This window comes from Procambarus clarkii, chromosome 6, assembly GCF_040958095.1.
Source record: "Procambarus clarkii isolate CNS0578487 chromosome 6, FALCON_Pclarkii_2.0, whole genome shotgun sequence".
Lineage (NCBI taxonomy): Eukaryota > Metazoa > Arthropoda > Malacostraca > Decapoda > Cambaridae > Procambarus > Procambarus clarkii.
Genome location: NC_091155.1, coordinates 9,989,214 through 10,011,563, shown reverse-complemented (window position 1 = coordinate 10,011,563; position 22,350 = coordinate 9,989,214). Strand labels below are relative to the sequence as shown.

General features: G+C 50.5%; 1 protein-coding gene across 4 annotated transcripts in view; it reads right to left on the bottom strand.

Moving 5' to 3' along the window:
- The window catches only part of LanB2 (laminin subunit gamma-1), a 529,033-nt gene that overhangs the window by 137,158 nt on the left and 369,525 nt on the right, over positions 1–22,350 (bottom strand). For all 4 annotated transcript variants that reach the window (XM_069305575.1, XM_069305583.1, XM_069305589.1 and 1 more), the window contains one exon: positions 10,249–10,474. In XM_069305575.1, coding sequence (XP_069161676.1) covers positions 10,249–10,474 — 226 coding nt within the window. The remainder of the gene's footprint in view (positions 1–10,248; positions 10,475–22,350) is intronic.

Sequence of the window (22,350 nt, the reverse complement as noted above, 5' to 3'; positions counted from 1 at the left end):
TGGAGTTCTGTGGGTCTACCAGGAACCACAAATCAGAACCTGGCCCCCTCAGAGAGGCATGAGGAGCAATGGCCTATTGAAACCCCGTGTGGTTGGAAGCATTCTATATCTGCCATCGACCAAGTCAGGCACCCAGAAAGGTAAGTGTCCCAAAACAAACCCCCCTATTCAGGTGAAAATTGCTACAGAAAGCCAAACAAGTAGATAGCGCTCCCCAAACAGAAACGAGCAAATGAGCATGACGTCACACGTCGCCGTGCCTCTGTTTACGCAGCTCCCTCTTCCACGATAGGGGAAAGGGAGAGCCCCAGACCCCCTCGCTGGCAATCCACACCCCGGTTCTGAGGCTGGATTTCAAAACACGAGAAAAACCACCAACCTGGGGGAGGGAGGGTTGCCAGGGAGCCTCTGGGTCTTGCCAAGAAAACAGAGTTTCATTACATTCAATGTTGGTTTTCTGGGAGGAGGAGCCCTTTTGGCTCCCCGGAGCTACATACCAAAAGATAAAAACCAGAGAGACTCACCCGGGAGGCGGTTGCCACTCACTCCTCAACTCGAAGTCGAGACAACTGGCTGCAACCACCAACCCAGTGACACAGGCCCGACTAGGCCCAGGAATGTTCACCAAGTAATGCACAGCCAGGACCCAGTTCGACCTCCAAAAACCAAGTGCCCGAATGTCAACCCAGGACATACTGGGTTGACCAAAAACATCAGCAAAAACAGCAAACTAACAAACATCATTGGCACAGGGATAGACCACAGGCTGGCTACACCAAATAACCCTGAGGACGACCTTGGAGATTCGAACCCTGGAACAGGGAACAAAGGAAACCGGATCAACCCAAAGCGCATCCCCAGCCACAGAGCCCGTGGCGTGCAAATAACGCGAAGAGTCGCAAGCAAACACAACACATGATGCACTCCCAGCCTGACTACCAAGCATCAACAACCCAAGGATCCCTCTGGAAAGCAGCAGTCTCATTCTTTGCCAAAAAAGAAAAAGACGGCTGCAAACGAACAAACCTACCACCAGGACCAAACGAACAGAAAACCCTGTGCCAGAGGAGAGCATGAAGCTCCCCAACCCGACCCCCAGAGGCCAATGCCAACAAGAAAAGAGCCTTAGAGAAACAGTCCTGAACCGAAGGGGTCACTACAAACCGAGGAGAAGAGAGATAGGAGAGCACCCTGTTAAACAACCAGGATGGCTCAAGTGGCGCATGAGCAGGCCGGAGGTGAAACAATGCACTAGACAGCTTGCGAAATGGCGCAGACGTAACATCAATATCAAAAGCAAACTGCAGCAGCTCCGCCAGCACCGCACAATAAGAGGCGACAGTATTGGGCATAAGACGATGGTCCTGGAACAACCAAGAAAGAAAGAAAGGACACGACAACCTTAACCGACAGAGGAGTATAGCTACAAAGCGAAGGAAAGAAGCGGAAGGACCGCCAAGAGGCTTCATACTGCTGCCGAGACCAAGCCCGCAGTTGGGACACCAGCAACGAAGCCACCTGATCACCATAGAGATGATGATAGACTCGAGTCAAAAATACGATATGCAAAGACTCGAGGAGAAGGTCGAACCAGCTACGTGACGCACCGGTTTGATCTGCTGAAAGAGATGGAGCCAGGGGAAAACCTCCGGGTTTGGACACTGTGCAAGCAGCGCCTGAAATCAAGGCTAGGCCGGCCACCACGAGGCCACAAGAACTACTCTCCCCTGGTAAGTCTGGTAAGTCTCCAAGCAAGCCAGGATCTGGAGCACCAGCGGGACCGGGGAAAAGATGTACAGGAACCCCCACCTCGACCAGTCCTGCTGTAAGGCATCGACCCCGACAGCCTCACAGTCAGGGAAGGATGTCACATGTATCAAAAGACGCTTCTACCACACCGACACGAAGAGGTTCACCTCCGGGAGCCCAAACATCTGCTAGAGCCAACAGAACGAGTCGGCATCGAACATCCATTCCGTGGACAGGGGAACAAACTGAGACAGGCCATCCGCCAAGACGTTGGACACCCCCCCCCGAACGTGAATTGCCAGAAGAGCCAAACCCCGAGACTCGTCTCGGGGTTTGGCTCGGTAACCCAGCAGTCTCGGTAACCCAGCAGACGAGTCATCCAAAATGATCAGAGCCAAAGCGCCTGGGACTGCATCGATCTCCCTTGATTCAGCAAAGAACCACCGGGAAGCAGTCCGAATGGAGCTGGATCGTCAACCCACGGGCGAACCCTCTGAAGCGCAAACCAAACCGCCAAGAACTCCCGCACTGTGCTGTAGGCCCGACGGAAGGATGGACCCCATCGCCTCTGGCTGGCCTGGTGAGCACTGGTTACAAAGCCCCAGCCGAGAGATGAAGCGTCCATGAACACATCGAGTGAGGGCTCAGATAGGCGCCATGGCACTGAACCCCGAAAAACACGAAGAGGAAGCCGGCGACGCAGCAGCCAATGCACGGCCCCTGAGGGTCAAACCCAGCAATCGCGAGAGAGGCGGAAGGGATGTTCCCGAAGGAACCAAAACAAGATAAAGCCAAACCCGACCCAGTGGGTAGACCATCATCGCATAGTTCAGGCTCCCACACAGACCCTCTAGCAACCGCCGAGTGATCCGGGAGCCCTCCAGAAAATGGCAAAGGCGGGACCGCAGGCGAAGGAGAGACTCTGGAGGGAGAGACAAGGAAGAGGTCCGAGAGTCCCAAACAAGACCCAGCCAAATCCAAAAATGGGAGAGGACCAGATGGGACTTCCTCCAGTTCACCAAGAACCCGGACCCGGTGAGCTGAGAAAGAACCAAACTCCTGGCTAGCAGACATGCTGACCGGCTGGGAGCCTATACCAGCCAGTCGTCGAGGTATGCCAACACCCGAACACCTAAAAGATGCAGACGGGCCACCACAACCCGAGTAAGGCGTGTGAAAACGCGAGACACCAGGTTTAACATGAACGGTAACTCTAACAACCCACAACAAAACCAAGCCAGTCCCTGAACCCCGGATGAATCGGGATGTGCCAATACGTGTCCAAGAGGTCCAGGGGACACCATCGAAGTGCCTGGCTCCAACAGAAACCGGACCTGGGATAGCATAGTTATCCGAAAGGAGGGGCAATGAACCTAGGGATTCAGACGGGACAAGTCCAGAATGAACCTCAGGTCTGCACAGTCCCGTTTTGGGACTGGAAACGGGTGGGAGACCCACCTGAGGGACGTCATCGTTTCAACCCCACCCAAGCAAACCCATTCCAAGATGAAGGACAGAGCGTAGAGAAAGAGGCCTGCCCTGTCAGCCCCAAGCCCCCCAAAGGAGCGGGATCCATACAACGCCACCGCAGACCATCGGAGACGACCCGATAAGCCCACAAATCGTGAGACCAGGCGTCAGCGAACAGAGCAAGCCTCCTCTCTATCGCCCCGTCAATGGGACGAACTGCAAAAGAGCCGACGCCTCTTACGAGAACTCGAGCCCCGCACAGAGAGAACACCGCGCCAACCAGACGAAGGCGGTTTTGAAGGAGGTGCTGGCTCCAAAACTGGCACTAGTGGCCTAGCCCGACGAGCGAAACCCTGAGCTCTGGCACGACCCTTCCGGAAAGGCCTTTCCCCGGAGCACCCGGAGAACCAACAAATCAGACATGGTACAGCTAGCCGAAACTGCCTGCAGATACTGAGCCACAGCAGAATACACAAACAGCAAGGGGCAGAAGGGCGAAGACATCCTAGAGTCAAGGCCATGGCAGATTCCAGGGAGGAAGCAAGCACCGCCTGCTAACACACAAGCTGGTAGGCATAAAACAGCAACAGCGCAAACAGCTTCAACAAGGCAGATGACGAGCGAGCCACCGAGCCCAAGGCACCTGACCCAGGAACAGCCCTAAGCGCCTCCACATCCTCCTCAAGCCAGTCCAAAGACAGCTCTAGGAAAGAAAAGAAGCGCAAAGCCAAAGCCAAGTGGCCACGAGTGTGCAAGTCATTAGCAACCTATGCAGCTGTAAGGGAAGGAACCTGCACATGGTGCTGTACAAAGCCTACATCCCAAGGAAGGGCAGAGGCAAACAGGCACTCATTGAGGTGCTCAAACTCGCCCCCCAGGAAAACCTGGAACTCCATCAACGCCTCACGCCACTCAAGCGTGCGGGAACGACAGAAGGGATCCACAGGACATTCTGCCAGCCTGGACAACTCCGGAACCTCGTACCGGACCCAGTAGGGAAACGTAGACCCAAACCTGAATGAAGACGGTAGAGGCGTAATCTGGGTCGCGCAGCAGGTAAGCTGCAAAGGCTTCTCGCATCATATTAGGCTGGATGCGAGAAGCCAAAAACCTCCTGGAAAGACGGGACCGAAGCACCCAAAGGGACACGGAACCGAACCCGGGAAGGGGCAGACACCAAATTCAATTTGTACACAGCGGGGGAAAGAAAACCCTACGCCTTGTAACAGTAAACCCTGCTCAGAGGGCAGAAAAACCCAGGCGGGGTCCAACGTGGCCCAAGGCCCCCAGGTCAGCCCCTCTCCAGCCCCAGGATCCTTCGCATCTAGACCCGGGGCCGAGTCATCTCCCAAAGCCATGGCCTGAAAAGAAAAGACCGGTGTAGCCATAAAAGCTGGACGGTAGGGGGGCTCACTGGTCAGACCCAGAGGCTTCGGCAGGGAGAGCAGACTCGAAAGCCTCCGTCACTACACCTGAAGGGGCATCCCCCGAGACCGTCCGAGTCTCAAGACCATCTAAACCCTGCCTTGACTCAGAAACCCTCAGACGATTTGGAGCAGGAAGCAGGAGAAAGGGGGGGGGGGTGAGGGGCGGACCAGACTGAACCACATTAGGGAAAGGACGAGGGGGTGCGGACAAAAACAAGGCTGAAGTGACCATCACCCCTAAGTCCGGGTCCCTATTAGCAAAACGGAGCAGCCTCGGGGCATCCGGCGTATCAATCAACCTAGTGCATTGCAACAACCTAAACCTAACATTTTGGATAAGCACCTCCAAAGGATACCTGATCAACCAGGCTGTGACTCATACGTCAGGCTGCGAGCAGCCGCATCCAACAGCCTGGTTGATCAGTCCAGCAACCAGGAGGCCTGGTCGACGACTGGGCCGCGGGGACGCTAAGCCCCGGAAGCACCTCAAGGTAACCTCAAGGTATGCATGTGCCCGAAGAACGTCATCATTAGACTCGGTAAACTGAGTCACCAGCAAGCAACAAAACTCACAGGACTCCGGGTCGAAGGTATCACCGACCCAACAGGCAGCGTGACGGAGACAAAAACAATAAGAGTCACCCTGAGACAAGGAGACAGAACAACCCTCGAACTCGAGGGTTGGGAGGGGTCACATCCATTGGACCCGCACGCCCCAGGGGGTGGAGTTCTTAGCCTCTGTTCAGTCTTGGGTTGCAATGTTACAGTGGAACCTCTTGTTTCCTTATGCCCCTGTTTTCCTAGTTTTCGGTTCTCGAACTCAATTTCTTTGAAAAATTTCATTCGGTTCTTGTTGTTTGCCTCAGTTTTCTGAGTTTGTGTATACATGTACGGGGTCCACCGAGCGCGTGGCGCTTCCGTTTACCAGTGTCTCCCGTCTAGTGATGATCACGCTTGAATTCTTTGTGAAGAATTTCATTGTTTTTTGTGCTTTTATGGTTTCTGAACATTCTTATTATATATCACGCCACGGGTTCCAAGAAAGTCAGCGGTAATGTTCAACCTAAGAATATAGTTGTGAGGATGACGATAGAGGAAAAACAAGAGATCATTCAAAATGAGACAATGTGATGTCTCAGTACAGACAAGTGTTAAAACGTAGAGAAAACAAGTGTCAACAGACAGACTCTTAGTAAGACAAGCAAGCAGTGAGCCACAACCAGGTCCTAGTGGTATGCCTGCAAAAATGTAAGAGATAGAGCATTCCAGAAAAGTCATCACTGTTGTTATAATAGAAGGGGATACCCTTTCAAACACTAACACCTCTCCTCCTCCCCTCCTCCTCACTGTCTTTCATATGCCAACAAGAGTCCTCAATAAAAGTAAGGTACCTAAGAGTATTATTATGTATAGAATGTATTTTTTAGTTAATATATTTGGGGGTGTGGAAAGGATTAGTTAAATTTACATTATTTCTTATGGGAAAATTTGTTTCTGTTTTCGTACCGTCTCTGGGAACAGATTAAATTCGAAAACTGAGGTACCACTGTACTCTCAAACAGTGAAGTGTTCATAAGCCATTGCCTCTGAGGGAACCAGGTTCTGGCTCGTGGTTCCCAGTAGGCATAAGGACTCCAGTAACTGATGTTCTAGACAAATATGGCAGATATCAGTTCGATAGCTGGAGGGTATCTGGGATATCAGATATCTAGCTAATATCCCCCGGTAGCTGAAGGGACCCGATGGGGCTCCCTCCAGAAAGATATATACTGTATTAATATAACTCTTTCATTTGCTTCATCATACATTTATTTTACATTATTTTCCGGTGCTTTTGGTACCCCTGCTCTTCTCAGATCAGTGGTTTCGTTGTTGATATTTCTGGAAGGAATTTTGCTACACAGTTTGAGTTACCACGACTGGCCACCAGGGCAGTGCTCTGGTCGTGGGGCACCATCCCACAGCTGAGGGATGGGGGGCGCACCTCCTGTAATTACCTAAGTGTAATTACCTAAGTGTAGTTACAGGATGAGAGCTACGCTCGTGGTGTCCCGTCTTCCCAGCACTCTTTGTCATATAACGCTTTGAAACTACTGATGGTCTTGGCCTCCACCACCTTCTCACTTAACTTGTTCCAACCGTCTACCACTCTATTTGCGAAGGTGAATTTTCTTATATTTCTTCGGCATCTGTGTTTAGCTAGTTTAAATCTATGACCTCTTGTTCTTGAAGTGCCAGGTCTCAGGAAATCTTCCCTGTCGATTTTATCAATTCCTGTTACTATTTTGTATGTAGTGATCATATCACCTCTTTTTCTTCTGTCTTCTAGTTTTGGCATGTTTAATGCTTCCAACCTCTCCTCGTAGCTCTTGCCCTTCAGTTCTGGGAGCCACTTCGTAGCATGTCTTTGCACCTTTTCCAGTTTGTTGATGTGCTTCTTAAGATATGGGCACCATACAACAACTGCATATTCTAGCTTTGGCCTAACAAAAGTTATGAACAATTTCTTTAGTATATCACCATCCATGTATTTAAATGCAATTCTGAAGTTAGAAAGCATCGCATAGGCTCCTTGCACAATATTCTTTATGTGGTCCTCAGGTGATAGTTTTCTATCTAGAACCACTTATAGATCTCTTTCTTTATCAGAATTCTTTAAAGATTTCTCACATAATATATAGGTTGTATGGGGTCTATGTTCTCCTATTCCACATTCCATAACATGACATTTATTAACATTAAATTCCATTTGCCAGGTGGTGCTCCATATACTTATTTTGTCCAGGTCTTCTTGAAGGGCATGACAATCATCTAAATTTCTTATCCTTCCTATTATCTTAGCATCATCAGCAAACATGTTCATATAATTCTGTATACCAACTGGTAGATCATTTATGTACACAATAAACATCACTGGTGCAAGAACTGAACCCTGTGGTACTCCACTTGTGACATTTCTCCATTCCGATACATTGCCTCTGATTACTGCCCTCATTTTTCTATCAGTCAGAAAATTTTTCATCCATGATAGAAGCTTACCTGTCACCCCTCCAATATTTTCCAGTTTCCAGAACAACCTCTTATGTGGAACTCTGTCGAAAGCCTTTTTTAGGTCCAGATAGATGCAGTCAACCCAACCATCTCTTTCCTGTAATATCTCTGTGGCTCGATCATAGAAACTGAGTAAATTCGATACACAGGATCTTCCAGATCGAAAACCATACTGTCTGTCTGATATTATATCATTTCTCTCCAGGTGTTCTACCCATTTAGTTTTGATTAGCTTTTCCAATACTTTCACTATTACACTTGTCAATGATACAGGTCTATAACTGTGAGACCCAGTTTATGCCTCTGTGTTGGATCCAACTTTGTTTGAGTTCAGATCTTCTTACACTAATTGGGTGTGGTTCGAGGTTTTGGTGTCTTCCAGGCTGGCAGCCTGCCTCGATGACTGGTTGGTGTGGGCTCTCTGCCGGTCTGCTGTCTATGTACCAGGGGTTCTGGTTCTTTCCCAGGTTGCCGGATTCGGGTTCCTGGTAACCTGGCAGAAGTCCCAGTTGGTTTCGTCCCAGGTTCGGGCTTGGCTGGGCCTAGTGAGGGGTTCTCGGACTGTGTCCATTTCTCTCCTTCCTGTGGCTTTGCTCCGGTTGCAGTCCCGCCTTCAGCCATATTTGTGGGGGACCCGGGTCACTCAGCAGTTACTCGAGCAACTGTGCAGGAGCCTGAACTTTACCCTGCTGGTTTATTCACTTGGCTGGGCTTGCCTTCAGAGGCTGTTTTGGTATCTCTGGAGCAGCCTCTTTTGCTCCCTCTTGCGATTGCTGGGTTCGTTCCCTGATGTCCTTGTACCAGTTGCTGTGTTTCTGGTTTTTGGCGTTCGGTGCCATGGCACCTTCCTCTTCCCTTCACTCGATATGTTCACGGATGTCTCGTCTCTTGGTTGGGGCTTTGTGACCAAGCACTCACCAGGCTGGCCAGGGGCATTGGGCGCCATCCTTCCATCGAACTCACAGCATGGTGCAGGTGTTTGCCGCTGTTTGCTGGCTCCATTCAGACAGCTCCCCATGGTTCATTGTCTAAACCAAGGAAAGGGGGTCTCTTTGGGTCATAACTTTGGGGATGGTCACTTCGGGTAGCTCTTCTGTTGAGTTCTCGTGGTTTAGCTCTCCGCTCCGTTCATATTCTGGGTGTGTCCATCGATATAGCAGACAGCCAGTCATACTTCATTCCCCTTTCCATGGACGGTCGACTTCGCCTCTTTCCTTTGGCTTTGTTGGACGTATGGGCGGCTGGAGGTGGACCTCTTCGCATCGGCATGATCTCAGCATCTCCCAATGTACGTGGCACCATTCCCCAACTGCAAGGCCCTCACGGTAGATGCTTTTTGGCAGGAATGGTCGAGGTGGGGGGGGGGGGGGGTTCCTGACCCTTTTCCTCCCGGTCCAGTTGCTGCTCCAAGTTCTGGCTCGGCTGGATTCATATCGGGGGTGAGTGGTTCTCCTGACTCCTAGGTGGCCAGCCCAGCTATGGTTTCAGGCACTGCTTGTTCGGTGTCCAAACACGGGCGGTTTTTCCGCACCTCCGCCTCTTTCAGCAGGTCAGGCCAGTGAGGTACCTCGCTGGTTTGCTTTACTGCCCCACACTTTAAATGTAAAGGACTTGTAAAAGAAAATGGTCAAGGACTCCTATGACTGATGACTCCAAACTAATATAGAACATATCAGTTTGGATAGCTTCAGGGAGCCTCTGGGGCTCACCCAGAAAATGGGGTTTCATTACATTCAACTTTTTTTTTTTTTTTTAGCCATTGTTGTGATGCCAGCTCATCTATTTCTTGATCATGTTATATCACCATAGGCTCGGCAAGCTTTCACAGTTGCCAAGCTCTCATATACTTTTTATTTGGTCTATTATGGACTGGATTTTCTCCTATTCTTACTGGAGCTTCTTGATTCCCCCTTACTCACTGCAGTGCTATACTGTGGTATGCTCTTCCAGGTATTTCAGCTTTCTATGAGGCTTCATGTAAGGAGTGTCTGATTTTTTTCAAGGGACCAAATGGTGGCTACATGAAGCAAGGTAGTTGAGGTAGTTCTTCCTTTACTGACTTGCATCATCCCTAATAGTCTTATATGGCCTACTGGGGACCAAAGCTTGAACCTGGAACTATAACAGAGGCACAGGGAGCAGGGGGTCGCCCTCACCGAGAAAACATCCAGAAAGTAAGCACAGCAATACAGACAATTGCAAGGTTCAAAGAATGCAAAGCAATGAATCCTTTGTTTTGTGTGAATTGTTTGTGGAGTTGTTTGGTGCTTTCAAGGCTTCATTATCTATGAACCCACAAGTTTTCTGTAAAGCTGCACTGACTTTCTGGAGGCTTTCTCCAGTGGAGTGGCAGATGGTCTCCCATTCCCTGTGGCTATGTGAGAAGGGAAGGGGGCCAGGATCTGACTCTGGTTCCCCAGTAGGCCAAACAGAACTTCTGCAACTAACGTGACGCTTTTATATGAAGCAATCTCAACATGATAGCTTCAAGGAAGCTATTGGGGGTAGGGGTTCCCTCCAGGAACTCTTATTTTAAAAGGCCCAAACTTACCCTGAGCATATCCATGAGCAGAGGAACAAATAGAGGAATGGCCATAGCAGAAGCATGGGGTACAGCCAAATTCATTGACATCATCTAGGTTGAAGTATCCAGGTTTGCACTGATGACACTGCTGGCCCTCCACATGATCCTTACACACACACACACCTGTTGCTGGGTCACAACTTGCCACATTATTGCGACTACCTGATAAGCTGCAGCCACATGCTGTACACCCCTGTCACATTGAACAAAAATAAATGCTATTAGAACTTCAATTTTTTTTTTATTATTTTCAGTCATTCATAAATTACAAACAAATATTAAAAATTACTAGAGAAGACACCGTCACTTATTTATAAGCATTCAAAATTTGACTTCATATATTGTGTTAATGTCCTACATTTACCTTGCTCAGGATTGGTTTACGTAGGTTAATATCATGAAATGCCAGAAGTTGACTATTTCCATGTTATGTAAAGACAGTACTGTACTGTACAGTACAGACTCCACTCAAATGAACTCTGCTTTGGTGGATTTTCTCATGCAACAGTCATGGACTATTTTAGTTAATAATACCAGTGTAAAGTGGCTAAAAAAACCCAGCGTTGAATGTAATGAAACGCCATTTTCTGGGTGAGCCCCGGAGGCTCCCTGGAGCTTATTGGGCTAATGTATTTTATATTAGACCGGGACATTAGCTAAGGAGTTCAGACCTACCAGGGACCAGCGCCAGAACCTGGCCCCTTCAGAGAGGTTTCAGGGAGCAATGGCCCTGGAAAACCCTCTTGTGGTTGGGGTTTTCTTTATCTGCCATCGCCCAGGGTTAGGCACCCAGAAAGGTAGGAATAACAAAACAAACCCCACATGGTAAAAAACTAAAACAAAAACCGAACAGAGAAGTAGAAACTCCCTACAATCCCAAGGAAACAAGCAAACAAGCAAACATCACACTTTACTGCGTCCGCACAGCCCTCCCCACCCTGAGAGAGGGAGGGGGGACCCCCGGACCTCACCGTGCCAGCTGCCTAGCATCAGTTCGGAAGCTAAGCTTCAACCAATGCGAAAAAAACGCCGACCGGTGGGAGGGAGGGTTGCCATGGAGCCTCCGGGGCTCACCCAGAAAATGGAGTTTCATTACATTCAACGCTGGTTTTCTGTGGGGAGCCTCTACGGCTCCCTGGTTCTTCATACCCAAAGAGAAGGAAAAGGGCTGACCCGGGAGGCAGCCGCCACAAACTCCGCAACGCAAAGCCGAGACAACAGGCTGCAACCTGCAACCCAAAGCAAGAAGAAACGCACATGAAGAACGGGCGGCCAGGAACCTGTGCGACCCTCAAATCCTCACGCCCGAAATGAACTCTAGACATCACCAACACAGCAGCAAAAGCTGCAAATGTCTGAACAGCATGGGCGCAAGGATAGACCGCAGGCTAGAAGACATAAAAACTCTGCGGACGACCTGGGAGACCCGAGTCCTGAAACAGAGAACAAGGGGAACTGGATCAACCCAAAGCGCATCCCCAGATGCAGTACGCAGGTAACGGCCAAAAAGCGTAACCAGACAACACAGGAGGCACCCCCGGCCGAACCAATCAAGCATCAATAACCCAAGGCCCACCCCCCACCCCCCCTGGTCAGCAGCCGTCTACCATCGCCAGAAGGACGGAGAAAGGCTGCAAACGTATAAACCAACCACCAGTACCAAAGAGCAAAAACCTGAACCGAAGGGGCTACCACAAACTGAGAAGATAAGAAGGCACCCTGATCAAGGACTAGGATGACTCAGGCGACGCATGAGCAGGTCTGGAGGTGAAACAAAACATGAGAAAGCGTACGGAATGGGGGCAGATGTGACGTCCACCCCGAACGCAAGCCGGAGCAGTTCCGCCAGCACCACACAAAACGAGGCGACAGTAAGAAACATCAAATAACTGTAGTCCTGAAAACCCAAGAAAGGACAAGACGACCTACGAAGAGCAAGAAAAGGGTGCATAGAAACACCAGGAACATTATACTGTCGCAGAGACGAAGTTCACAGGTGGGACACCATCAACAAAGCCACCTGATCACCACAGAGATGGTGATACCCGCGTCAAAATACCAGACGTGAAGAGCCGAGGTGAATGCCAAACCAGTCACGTACGTACAGGACCGGTCCGACCTGCCGAAAGAGGCGGAGCCACGAGAAAATGCCCCGGGTTCGGACACCTATCAAGCATCGTCTGAAAATAAAGCTGGGCCAGCCACCAAGGGACCATGAGAACTACTCTCTTGGGAATAGGCTCCAACCAAGTCAGAACCCGAAGCAATAGCTGCATCGGGAGAAGAGGAACAGGTACCCCCACCTCGAACAGTCCTGCCAAAAGGCATCCACCGTGAACGCCTCGCAGGCAGGTAAGGGCGCAACATAGAATGGGAGACGCCTAGACCATGCCGACTCGAAGACGTCCATGGCCAGGAGTCTGGCAGAGCCAACGAAACGAGTCGGTGACGACTGGCCAATCCGCTAACAGAGGAACGAACCGAGACAGGCTGTCCGCCAGGACATAGGACACACCCCGGACATGAACCTCACGGTTAGCCAAACCCCGAGAATCCAGCAAACAAGCCAAGAGGAAAACAAGTTTCAAGAGGAAACTAGATTTATTCCTCCAAGGAGTGCCGGACCAACCGGGCTGTGGTGGGTATGTGGGCCTGCGGGCCGCTCCAAGCAACAGCCTAGTGGACCAAACTCTCACAAGTCGAGCCTGGCCTCGGGCCGGGCTTGGGGAGTAGAAGAACTCCCAGAACCCCATCAACCAGGTATCAGGTAAGCCACTCGAAGGGACCAACCCCAAAGGCAAACACCCAAGAGAAACCCTGTGATTCCAGCAAGGAACCGCCAGAGAACAGTCCGAATGGAGCTGAATGGTAGAGCACCGAGTGACCCAAACCCTCCGAAGCGTAAACCAGACAGCCACGAACTCCCGAACCGTGCTGAGCCCAACGGACGAACAGACCCCACCATCCCCGGCCGAACTGGTGAGCACTGGTCACAAAGCCCCAGCCGAGAGATGACCTGTCCGTGAACACATTGAGCGAAGGCTCGGGGAGGTGCCAAGGCATGGAACCCTGAAAACCCCAAAGAGAAAGCTGGTGACGCAGCACCAATACAAGATCCCCAGAGGAATGAACCCAACGATTGCAAGAGAGGTGGTAGGGGAGTCTCCGAAGGAACCAAACAGACGCCGAAACCAAACCCGACCCTGCGGGCACACCAGCATGTCGAAGTTCAGACTCTTGCACAACTGCTTGAGCAACCGCTGAGCAACCTGGGACCCCGTCATGAACAGCCGAAGGCGGGACCACAGCCGCAGCAACACTTCTGGAGGAAAGGACAAGGAGCGGCCAAAGAGCCCTAAACAAGACCCAGCCAGGTCCGAACCCGGGACGAAAACAGATGGAATGACCTCCAGATCACCAGGAAACCAAACCCGGCAATCTGGAAAGAACCACACACCTGGCGAGCAGACAAGCAGACTGACTGGGAGCCCACACCAGCCAGTCGTTGAGGTAGGCCAGACACCGAATCCCAAGCAGACTCAGTCAGGGCACCAAGATCCAGTAAATATGCGTAAATACACCAAGTGCCAATTACAAATTAGGGAAGGCAACAAAAGTGGCAAGCCTGAAGCCCCACCACCAACTGTGCCAGTCCCGGAAAACTGGAGAAGAACATGCAAAGAATTGACCTGGAGGTCCAGGGCCACCATCCAGGCACCCAGCCCCCACAGAAGCCAGACCGGAGACAACAGTCCTCCGATGAGGACATACAATCCAGGGCGCAGACTGAAGAATTCCAGAAGAACCGCAGATTCGCCAGGCCCGTGTCTGCATAAAGCAGACAGGAACCCCAGAAGGATGGGGCGGATCGACCATGTCCAACGCACCTACTAAGATGACATGATGAAGCGCAGGGGAAGAAACCCACCCCGCCAGCCCTGAACCTCCCAGAGGGGAAGAAGCCATCCGCCGCCAAAACCAGAGGCCGGAAGATAACCAAAAGCGCCCACTAACATACATATATATTATGTACATATACATATATATACACATACAAATATACAAATACACACACACACAAGGTGTATTACACACACACAAGGTGTATTACACACACGTGCATATGCACATACACATGTGCGCGCACACACACAGTGTACACATGTACATGTGCGCACACACACACAGTGTACACATGTACATGTGCGCACACACACACAGTGTACACATGTACATGTGTACACATACACGTGAAAAGAAAATTACAAGCCACAGACCAGTGGGCAGAGAGCACCACGCTGGCCAGGTGAAGAAGGCACAAAACTGCATCAAAAGGACCACCTCGACAACAAAACCCCAAATTCCCAGCACGATCACAACACGTGCCAAGACCCAAAAAGATCAGTCTGCAAGCCAGAAAGACCCCGGAACCCCAGAAGGCAGAACCAGGTCACACACGTGGAAACTAAGCCCCTGAACCCACAAAAGAGGCCCAAGAGGAAGATACCTCCGGAACGAAACCAAAGAACCCAAAGGAACCCGGAATCGAACCAGGGAGAGCCCAAACCACCACATTTGCCGGCAGAGATACATACTCGCCCAAGACGCTCGCTCACACACCCAGGCGCATGTAAACAAACCGCAATGCCACCCTGGTGGCCACGCCGGGAAACCGGCAGACGAAAATGGCCACCAGAACAGAGGGCTGTGACCGACGCAAAAGATACAAAAACACGCCAGAAAAAAATGGGAAGCAAACAGACTGGATGGGTGAAAAACTCCGCCCAGAAGCAGAAAACCCCGGCAGGGTCAAACAGCCCCAGAACTGTTTAACAGAACTTAAGGGAGCCAGTCGGCCGAGCGGACAGCACACTGGACTTGTGATCCTGTGGTCCTGGGTTCGATCCCAGGCGCCGCCGAGAAACAATGGGCAGAGTTTCTTTCACCCTATGCCCCCTGTTACCTAGCAGTAAAATAGGTACCTGGGTGTTAGCCAGCTGTCACGGGCTGCTTCCTGGGGTTGGAGGCCTGGTCGAGGACCGGGCTGCGGGGACACTAAAGCCCCGAAATCAACTCAAGATAACCTCAAGATAACTGCAAGCAGGCATCCCCCACAGCCCCGGGAACCCGCAACAGAGGCCCCGGGGCAGAGCCGTCCTCCAAGCCCTCCGCCCTTAAAGAAAAGCAAGAGTCCATGGGAAAGGCAGCAAGAAAGGGCCGCTGGTAAGACCCAAAAGCCTTGGCAGGAGGAACAGGCTCGAAAACCTCCGTCCCCAACCCGAACGGGGCAGCCCCCAAAACCGCCCGAATCTCGGCCTCAACTAAACCCAACCCCGAAACCCACAGACGGTCCAGAGCCGGGAACAGGGAGAGAAAGGGGCGAACAGCACCTAACCCAAACAGGGTGGCCCTGGGGCATCTGAGTGGGAAACCAACCTAACATGTTGCAGCAACCTAACCTAGCTTGCAACACGGATGCCGCCTGTACTCTGAACAGTAATAACATCAGGAGAGTACTGGAGAACAAGCAGAGAATATCTTTCGCAAGACTCTGGGTCAAGGTGTCAGTGACCCAACAGGCAGCATAATGGAGGTAAAAGTGGCAACTGTCACCCGGAGACAAGGGCACAGCAACCAACGATCCCGTACAAGACGAGTTGGAACCCGGAAGACACATTCAATGGTCCACCGAGCCCCGACAGGGGTTTCCAGGGCCTGTAGGGTAACAACTACGAGAAGCCCAGGCAAGGTGTTGCTAACTTGTTAAGAAATCCAAAAATAACAAGGGGTAGAGGACAATACTGAAAACCCCTGCGACGTGTACAATCACGGGGGCCTAGCAGAGGGCCGCCAAACACTACCAGTGGAACTATAGCCACACTGGGCAGACCCCCACTAGGCATGAAAATAAAAACAAAAGAAAAACCCCGCAAAAGTACACTGTCTCCAGAGGCAACAGGAACCGGTCGCCGCTTAGGTGGCAGGTTGCGCAACACCTTGACGCCCTAACCAACACAATACCAGTCCCTACCCAGGGCCAAACAAGGGCCTCAAGCCCCAGCTGGCCCCAAGGGCGAGGCAAATGCCGAGCAGCAAGAACCTCTACGGGAATGGTTCCCGAACGCCCCAGGGAAGATAACCCTGTCACGCGGGGGCAGTACTCACAGAGCGCTTAAGGAAGGAAGCCCCTAAGCGCATGCAGCTTCAGTACTGATGAGGAACACCTGGCCACCGCCCAACACAACACACGGCAGTGAACGCCACACAAGGCAAACACCACCTAGGAAACTGAGGCTAGAGAAGCGTCTATCCCGGTTGACATTAGCTTGCGAACTGATGCTAGGCAGCCGGCGCAGTGAGATCTGAGGCTCCCCCTCCCCCTGTCAGGGCGGGGAGGGCTGTTCGGACGATCGGCGCGATAGTAAAGTGTGATGTTTGCTTGTTTGCTTGTTTCCTTGGGATTGTAGGGAGTTTCTACTTCTCTGTTTTTTTGTTTTAGTTTTTTACCATGTGGGGTTTGTTTTGTTATGCCTACCTTTCTGGGTGCCTAACCCCAGTCGATGGCAGATAAGGAAAACCCCAACCACAAGGGGTTTTTCCAGGGCCATTGCTCCCTGAAACCTCTCTGAAGGGGCCAGGTTCTGGCACTGGTCTCTGGTAGGTCTCAACTCCTTAGCTAATGTCCCGGTCTAATATAATATGCATTAGCCCGATAAGCTCCAGGGAGCCGTAGGGGCTCCCCACAGAAAAGAAAAGTTCCAGTAGAGAACGCCTGCATCCAGCAGAGTGTCATTGTGTAAGGAATGCAGTGCTAACAAAATGTAAAGAGAATCAAAACACTATTTAAAATGTTAACTTTTGAAAGTGATTTTGGTATCAAACTATGAACAAAATTGTGTTGTATCATTTAAAGAAAAACATAATGGAAACTTAGTACCCAAATGAACCACAGGGACACTAGAAAGAATTTTTTCAGTGTCAGAGTAGTTAACAAATGGAATGCACTAGGAAGTGATGTGGTGGAGGCTGACTCCATACACAGCTTCAAATGTAGATATGATAGAGAAAAATAGGCTCAGGCATCTGTACATCAGTTAACTGACAGTTGAGAGGCAGGACCAAAGAGCCATAGCTCAACCCCATAAGCACAACTAGGTAAGTACAACTAGGTAAGTAGTATAATATGTAATAAATAGCAAAAACCAGTGTTGAATGTAACGAAACGCCATTTTCTGGGTGAGTCCCGGAGGCTCCCTGGAACTATCCATGGCTGATATGGATACCCTAACTATTTTGCATCAGTCGATGTGGGTGGAGTTCTAGGCCTACCGGGGACCACGAGCCAGAACCTGGCCCCCCCCCCCCCACAGAGGCACGAGGAGCAATGGCTCATAGAAATGCACATGTGATTTGGAGCATTCTATATCTGCCATCGACCAGGACAGGCACCCAGAAAGGTAAGCACCTCAAAACAAATCCCTATTCTGGTTAACAACGAAAAGCGTCAAACGAGTGGACAGAAGTTCCCAAAAGAAAAACGAGCAAACAAGCATGACGTTACACAAGCTGCGCCGCATGTCTGTGCAGCTCTCCCTTACCCGAGAAGGGCAAGGAGGAGCCCCAGACCCTCGCACCAGCGATCCTCACCCCAGTTCTGAGGCTGGATATCAAAAACTGCGAAAAACCGCCGACCAGAGGGAGGGAGGGTTGCCAGGGAACCTCCGGGACTCACAGAAAATGGCGTTTCATTATATTTAACGCTGGTTTTCTGGGGGGAGCCCCTACGGCTCCCTGGAGCTACTTCACCAAAGACGAAAACAGAGGTATGCATCCGGGAGGCGGTTGGTGCTCACACCATAACACGAAGTCGAGACAACAGGCTGCAACAGCCAACCCAAGACGACATAGGCCCAACTAGGCCTAGGAACAGACACAAGAGAGTGCACAGCCAGGACCCAGTGTGACTGCCAAAACCAACCCTGCGCCCGAATGTTAGCCCAAGACATGCCACCAAAGATGGCAGCAAGCGCAGCAAACCTACGAACGTCATGGGCACGGGAAGAGACCGCAGACACAAGAAGCACCCCGGCCAACCAAGCAGCAACAACCCCAGGGACTCCTACCGGAACCGAAGGGGCCACAACAAACCAAGGGAATAGAGAAAAGTGCATTCTGCTCCAAAGTAGGACAGCTCAGGTGGAGCAGAAGCAGGGCAGAGGTGAACACTGCCCGAGACAACCCACGAACAGTGCAGAAAGAACAACAAACCGGAGCAATCCGATGCGGCTCCACCAGCACCGCACAAGACAGGGTGAAGGTATGCAGCCAGAAAATGACCCTGAAACACCACGAGAGAAGGACAAAACCACAACAACAAAGAGCGCGATACACCTACGATGAGACAAAGAAAAAGAAGGACCGGCAGAAAACCCTATACCGCCGCTGAGACAAAGCAAGCAGGTGGGACACATTCAAAAAGCCACCTGATCACCAAACAGAAGGTGAGAGACTCAAGTCGAAAGTATAGAAGACTCGAGGAGAAGACCGAACCAGCCCCACCACAGACCAGACCGACCATGGAAAAGAGGCGGAGCCACGGGAAAACCCCTGGGTGCAGACATCGAGCAAGCCGCACCAGAACCAAGGCAGTCAAAGAACCAAAAGGAATGCCCGCCAGAGAACCAGGAAACCAAACCTGGCAAGCCGGGAAAGAACCAACCTGGCAAAGCAGACACGCACCGTCCGGGAGGCGCGTGTCTGCCCGGACAGAAGAGGTGCAGTGGTGCAGTGGACAGTGGTGCAGCCCGGACACATGAGGTCCGCGCTGCACCACTTGACCCCCAGGTAGGGTGCCAACAAGAAAATGGAACCATAACTAGTAATGTCGAGACAAAGGATGGAAAGAGGAGAAAAAGGACAAGAGTACAACCAGTCCAAGAAAGGACTGGAGGTAAGCCCTACCGGAAAGTGGCAGACTGTTCAATAATGCAGAAGCATTGCAGACCCACACGAACCTTCAAGAACCAAGACCAACAAGCACAAAATCATGGAGGCACAGATGCACCCAAAAACATCCATGACAAATGGACACGAAGGACCCGAGACAACAGAAAATGAATGCGGCATGATGCAGAACACAGGTCCCAGAGAAGAAAGGTGGGAAAGAGAAGAAAACGCCCCACAGAAGGACGGAGCCGATGGGCCTGAAGGTACACGGAACCGAACCCGCAGAGGCATTGACGCCCAAAGGCAACTCGTACTCAGAGGGGGGAAAGGAAAAACCTCTTTGTAACAGTAAGCCCTGCTCGGAAGGTCGGAAAACCCAGGCGGGATCCAACGGGGCCCAAAGCCCCCAAGTATACACCTCCCCAACCCTGAGAACCACCACGTCAGGCCCCGGGGGCGAGTCATCCTCCAAAGCCCTGGCCTCACAAGAAAAAGCCGGGGTGGCCGAAATAGCAGGAAGAGAGCAGACCCACTGGTCAGACTCCGGAACTAAGGCTGGAGCAACAGACTTGAACGAAACCGACGCAACCCCGGAAGGAGCAACCCCCAAAACTGCCCGAGTCTCAAACCTCAAAACCCTGCCTCGACCCCAAAGCCCTCAGACACATAGGAGCCGGAAGCAGGGAAGGGGGGGACAACCGAATGAACCACAGCAAGGGAAGAATGATGGGGTGCGAACTGAACCAAGGCCGACACAAGCAACATCTCCAAGTCCGGGTCCTGAGAAGCAAAACGGTGCAGCCTTGGGGCATCCGAGGAAGCAATCAAACTAGCGTGTTGCAACAACCTACCTAGCAACGCGTGAGCCGCCTGCACCCAAAGAATATCATCAACAGATTGGGTGATCGGAGCCACAAACAAGCAACAAAGCTCGCAGGACTTGGGGTCGAATGTGTCACCGACCTAACAGGCAGCATGACGGAGGCAAATGCAATGATTGTCACCCTGAGACAAGGGAACAGAGCAACCCTCAAACTCGCACAAAGAGAGAGGAGAAGCAGGGGTCTCCGCCAATGGACCCGAGTGCCCCTGCGGAGTTTTCCAGGGGCCCCCTTGACTCTGCTAAGGATTATCCAAGGCAGGGTACGGCTAACCGACGCCCTAAACTACAAAGCAAACAGCTAAACCTGAACTCACGGGACGTGTCCACTCACGAGAGCAAAGCAGGGCGGTGCCACCACACAACGACCCTAACATAAGGGGGGAGGAGAACACAAGGCAGACCCCCCACCAGGAAAAAACAAAAAGAAAAGAAAAGAAAAACCCTCGCAAGAGGACAATGTACCCAAAGAAAACAGACGGCTGCTGTCAAAGGTGAAAACTAGCTACGCAGTACCCCGCGCTTCACCAGTGCAATCCCTACCACTTTCCCCAAGGCAAACAAGGGTGGAAACCCCCACACACTCAGGGCGGCCAAACGCCAAGCAGCGAAAGGCCAACAGAGGTAGACCCAAGGTGACTTGTGGAAGAGAACCCAAAGCCCCAAGGGCGGTACTTACAGGACACTCAGGGAATGTGACCCTAAGCACATGCAGCCTGAGTACCTGACAATAGTACTCCCAGCTCGCATGACCACCGTAAGAGCAACACTGAAAACAATTAACAGCACTGAGAGAAGACTGGAGCTGGAGCCACACAACTATGCACAATCCCATCAGCCGAGGAACTGGGGTGAGGATCGCCGGCGTGAGGGTCTGGGGCTCCTCCTTCCCCCTCCCAGGGAGGGGGGAGCTGCGCAGACATGCGGTGCAGCTCGTGTAACTTCATGCTTGTTTGCTCGTTTTTCTTTTGGGGAGTTCTGTCCACTCGTTTGACGGTTTTCATTGTTAAACAGAATAGAGGTTTGTTTTGTGGAGCTTACCTTTCTGGGTGCCTGTCCCGGTCGATGGCAGATATAGAATGCTCCAAATTACATGTGCATTTCTATGGGCCATTGCTCCTCGTGCCTCTGTGAAAGAGCCAGGTTCTGGTTCGTGGTCCCCAGTAGGCCTAGAACTCCACCCACATCGACTGATACAAAATAGTTAGGGTATCCATATCAGCCATGGATAGCTCCAAGAAGCCGTAGGGGCTCCCCCCAGAAAAAGAATCAACATTCATAATTTTGCTGAAAAATATATTCTTATACAGTATTCCTTTGTAATATAGTTCCTCCCAAACAGGTCCATTTTAATGAACTAGCACTGTACTTCACCTAGATTTACAATTTAATGTATATAAACAAACTAATATACATAACTATTCTTCAGAAAGAGACCTCAGGTGAAATTTTATGATCATTTTGTAATTATATATATTATCTACACACTACAGTGAGTACATGTACTCACTTATTTACAATTATTTACGTACTTATTTACAATTAGTTTTGAAAATTTTTGTATTTTTACCAGTATCAAAAGTCAGAAGCCCACAAAATGTATTGTAATACAGTATTATACACTAACAACAAAACCAACTTTAGTATTTCTGACACAAAGCAGCTCTATATGACAATAAACAGACTATAAACAAAAATAACAAAATTATGGTTCCACAAGATATTTTCCAAACATACAGGAAATGTTATGTAAAAAGAGTCAAATACCTTAACTGTCACATATCAGGATCACACAATAGCATCCTTAATAATCAAGTAGCTCAAATACATTACTCTAAATCAAACATTTCCTGATGAGAGAGATGTGAAGTCTACATGACTAAGTCGTCAGAACCACTTCAAACCATTAGAATGTACTCTATATATATTAATATAGTACCCTAAAAACATAAATCATCAGAATGTCTGTTACATAATGATAATAATAATAATAATAATAATAATAATAATAATAATAATAATAATAATAATAATAATAATAATAATAATTTATTCACAAGAAGGTACAATGGGTTGGTGATATTACATAAGATTTATACTGTACAGTATTTGTACATTCTTGCAAAGATACTGACGCTGTTTGGGGCACTGGTGGCCGAGTGGACAGCACGAGTAAACAAGCATAACATTACACGAGCCTCAGCGCACAACTGCATAGCTCCCCTCTCCCCGGCAGGGGGAAG